Here is a 3,662-nt window from a genome sequence, read left to right as displayed (position 1 = left end):
TATATATATATATATATATATATATATATATATACATATATATATATATATATATATATATATATATATATATATATATATCCCTGGGGATAGGGGAGAAAGAATACTTCCCACGTATTCCCTGCGTGTCGTAGAAGATGACTAAAAGGGGAGGGAGCGGGGGGCTGGAAATCCTCCCCTCTCGTTTTTTTTTAATTTTCCAAAAGAAGGAACAGAGAATTGGGCCAGGTGAGGGTATTCCCTCAAAGGCCCAGTCCTCTGTTCTCAACACTACCTCGCTAATGCGGGAAATGGCGAATAGTTTGAAAGAAAAAAGAAATATATATGTATGTATGTGTGTGTGTGTGTGTGTGCTTTCCTTTCATTAAAAAGACTCCACTCACGGATTAAGTCCTTATCAAGGCCAGGCCGATGAACGAGCTGAAAAAAAAAAGTGACAAATGTGCGAAGACACGATGCAAGAAAGGTGTGTCGATGGGAAAACTGTGATTAATGATGAAGACGAACAGTCCTGACACGGACTACACTTGAACATATATATATATATATATATATATATATACATATATATATATATATATATATATATATATATATATATATATATATATATATATATATATATGAAACCACGGCAGAAACATCGCCACTCAATTCATATCAAATTCAAAACAGTAAGCATTTTCGAGTACATGAACTGTTACCAATCCCTCACACAATTCATTTTTTATTTACTTTACATTTATGGTAGATATAGAACCTTCTCCCCACGATGTGATCAAAATAAATCAAAATCATACGTCCAATAGAATAAAAGACGCAAGGTATTTAGATTATCTTTGAAAAAAGATACAGCGATTCTCTTCTGTTTTCTGTTCTTTTCATCAGATACTATCACTAACAAGGACAGAAAACCTTGCCCAAACAACGGAATCTATGGTTAGCATTCAACCCTTGTGTCACAATCGCGACTGAAGCAACACTAATGGACGTTTTCCGGTGCCATGGTGATGAATATTCCTCTTAATGGAGGACATATAAACAAGGGTATATATACAGTATCGTAGTCCCCGTTAGCCTAGTGTCAGCAGCAGCGGTAGCGCGTGAAAGACGCTTTGCAATAAACTTCGAAGAGTCAATAAGCTGAACAAGAGCACCAGAAGGTTGATCACACACACACACGGCCGGAGATCGGTGTTAATCGTCCCTGAGAGCGAAGCCTCGCGCCTTCCGATCAAATCCACGCACACATTTGAAATTCAGATGAGGGTGTAATTGTTGGGTGGTGGGTAGGAAGAACTCCGAGACTGAAATCCGCCAGGCACAGATATTACGTTTCACAAAGACGAGCGTTTTCGGGTCCACGACGGGTTTCAGGGGGGTTTGACGCTAGCTAGGGAGGAGGGACTTGCAAACGCTCGGCTTTTTACGAGGGAGCGAAAAGGCGAAAAGCCCCTAACGGAGTCTTTGCCTTGGGAGATGCAGACCCAGTAAGTTTTGATGGGATTCTCGTCCGGGAAATGTTTGATCATAGTCCCGCGCTCATGTCGTTCAGCATCAGTGTCGCCCGAGACAGGAGGTGGTGATGTATCACATACACGTCCATGATGAGGGTCACAGATGACTCAACGCACTGGAAGGTGGCAACGGCCTGATCTGTACGACTGGAAGACCAATCGCCGAATAACGTCAGTCTCGGAGAAAATGTAATACAGGTCCTCGTCTCTATGGCTCAGATATCTTGTATATTTACACTCCAGGAAAGCCCTAATCAGTAGTACCTTTACTGGGGTTTGCATCAGACACGTCAGGAAATTGGAAAATAAAGAGCAACAACTCTCACTGGATTATGCTTTCAAACCATTCTTCACAAAAACTCGGAGTTGCATCTCGTCGATAAAGGTACAGGGAAAAGTTAATGGTGATATAAACTCAAAAAAAGAAAAACACAGCATCATATAAGTTAACTGTTTTCATTTTCATCATTTCACATGACACAGTAACACTGAAATGGTGAAACACCCACTGGAAACTGGTTTACTTTATGATTATTGCCAGCCAATTATTCGTATCATCACACTTCACCTTTCAGTGGGAGAAATACTTCAAAGCACCATTAGAGTTAACGAGGTCTGATGACAGTGTTTATTTGAAAGATAAAAAAAAAAATATATATATATACGCAAAGTCTGGAAGATCATTAATACATCTGTACGTCACTCGAACGAGATACCGAAATAACCAATGAGCGGTAAGTAAAATGAATAGCAGGAGAAACCCCAACGACGTGCACGTAAGCGTATACGTCAAGAAATGAACACTTAATTACAGATCCAGTCCTGCGACCCACTCGACTATAATCAGCAACTAACAAGCGTTTTCCACAAGCCATTGCTCTTTTCAGTGCATTTCTTCAACTAAGGAAACAATCCTCGTCCACATTTTGCACAAATTCGTTGTTGTTTTCGTAAACGCACTTTTCTTTTTTTACATAGCGATGAAGTGTTGGTAGGTGAATTGTATGAAGGTTAGAAAAACGTCACATAAGTGGTTCCCGGGTACTTACCGTCATCATCCTCTGGCCCAGCAGCACCAACACCAGCCGTAGATACACACACACAGACACAATACTGTTATAGACTAAACAGTTTTTCTCACTAATGTTCCTCTGTGGTATGCACCATTGGCAGTCCCTAGTTTCACTATCATTTCCTTATTTGCTATGCGCTAGCTTGTCCACACGTTGATGGCAAAATTTTACAATGGAAGATTTATATTGTATCCAGACGGGTTTATTAAACTAAGCACAACCATAAACGTTATTAATATATTTATTTCTCTTTACTGCACTTCCGCGACACATACAGATTACTTATAGGAATAGCGGAACATAACACACCGGAGATACTATTTTCAAGACGTGTACTGCCATTGAAATCAAGATATCAACTGAATTTGTTACTGAAACAGCGATGGTCTGATACGAGCAGAAAGAGGTAGAGAGGAGCAAACAGTACGTCCACACTCGACAAGCGCCGAGGAACTACTGACGGACCACAGACACGCCCAACGCAAGTCCTCAGCCGTGGTGGAGTTGCCACATGTCACCACCTCCTACTTGGGGAAACATCATCGTACCTTATCCTAAATTTCCGTGGAAACTTCATATTCAAAGTTTATTTTTTTGTCATTCTATGATACTTTTGATTCAGCTAACCTTTATATAACCTATGATGATATAAAATCTACATATTCATATATTACAGGGGATTATAATCAGTATATTGTCTGCATAGCTATGGTGGTCTAATAGTGAAATAAAAGTATGTTAATATTAATATGATATCTGATGAATTAAAACGTTTTGATATCGAGATTCCGTATTTCCTTAAAGTTTTGCATGGCGCCGAGAGTGTCATATTCATGTCTTAGTGCAAGTCTTTTTTGAGGCAATTATACAGATATAAGGTAGCATATCTATCTATATATCCATCTAACTTTCTACAATATATACATATATATATATATATATATATATATATATATATATATATATATATATATATATATATATATATATTGTAAGAAAAAACATAAAGCTAATGCTGAATGTTAGCTTCTTGGGTGCGGAGGTAAGAAACTTGTGTATAATGCCTGATAAC

At 38.5% G+C, this 3,662-nt stretch overlaps 1 protein-coding gene across 2 annotated transcripts in view; it reads right to left on the bottom strand.

Annotated features, from left to right (window-relative positions):
* The window catches only part of LOC139764455 (opioid-binding protein/cell adhesion molecule-like), a 301,496-nt gene extending 298,464 nt beyond the window's left edge, over window positions 1-3,032 (bottom strand). For both annotated transcript variants that reach the window (XM_071691009.1, XM_071691008.1), the window contains exon 1: window positions 2,567-3,032. In XM_071691009.1, the coding sequence (XP_071547110.1) occupies window positions 2,567-2,575 (9 nt within the window). In that variant the 5' untranslated portion in view covers window positions 2,576-3,032. The remainder of the gene's footprint in view (window positions 1-2,566) is intronic.
* Window positions 3,033-3,662: the final 630 nt, after the last annotated feature.

This window comes from Panulirus ornatus, chromosome 50, assembly GCF_036320965.1.
Source record: "Panulirus ornatus isolate Po-2019 chromosome 50, ASM3632096v1, whole genome shotgun sequence".
NCBI classification, from domain to species: domain Eukaryota; kingdom Metazoa; phylum Arthropoda; class Malacostraca; order Decapoda; family Palinuridae; genus Panulirus; species Panulirus ornatus.
The sequence above is the reverse complement of the archived record's forward strand: the minus strand, read 5'-3'. Positions and strand labels throughout refer to the sequence as shown.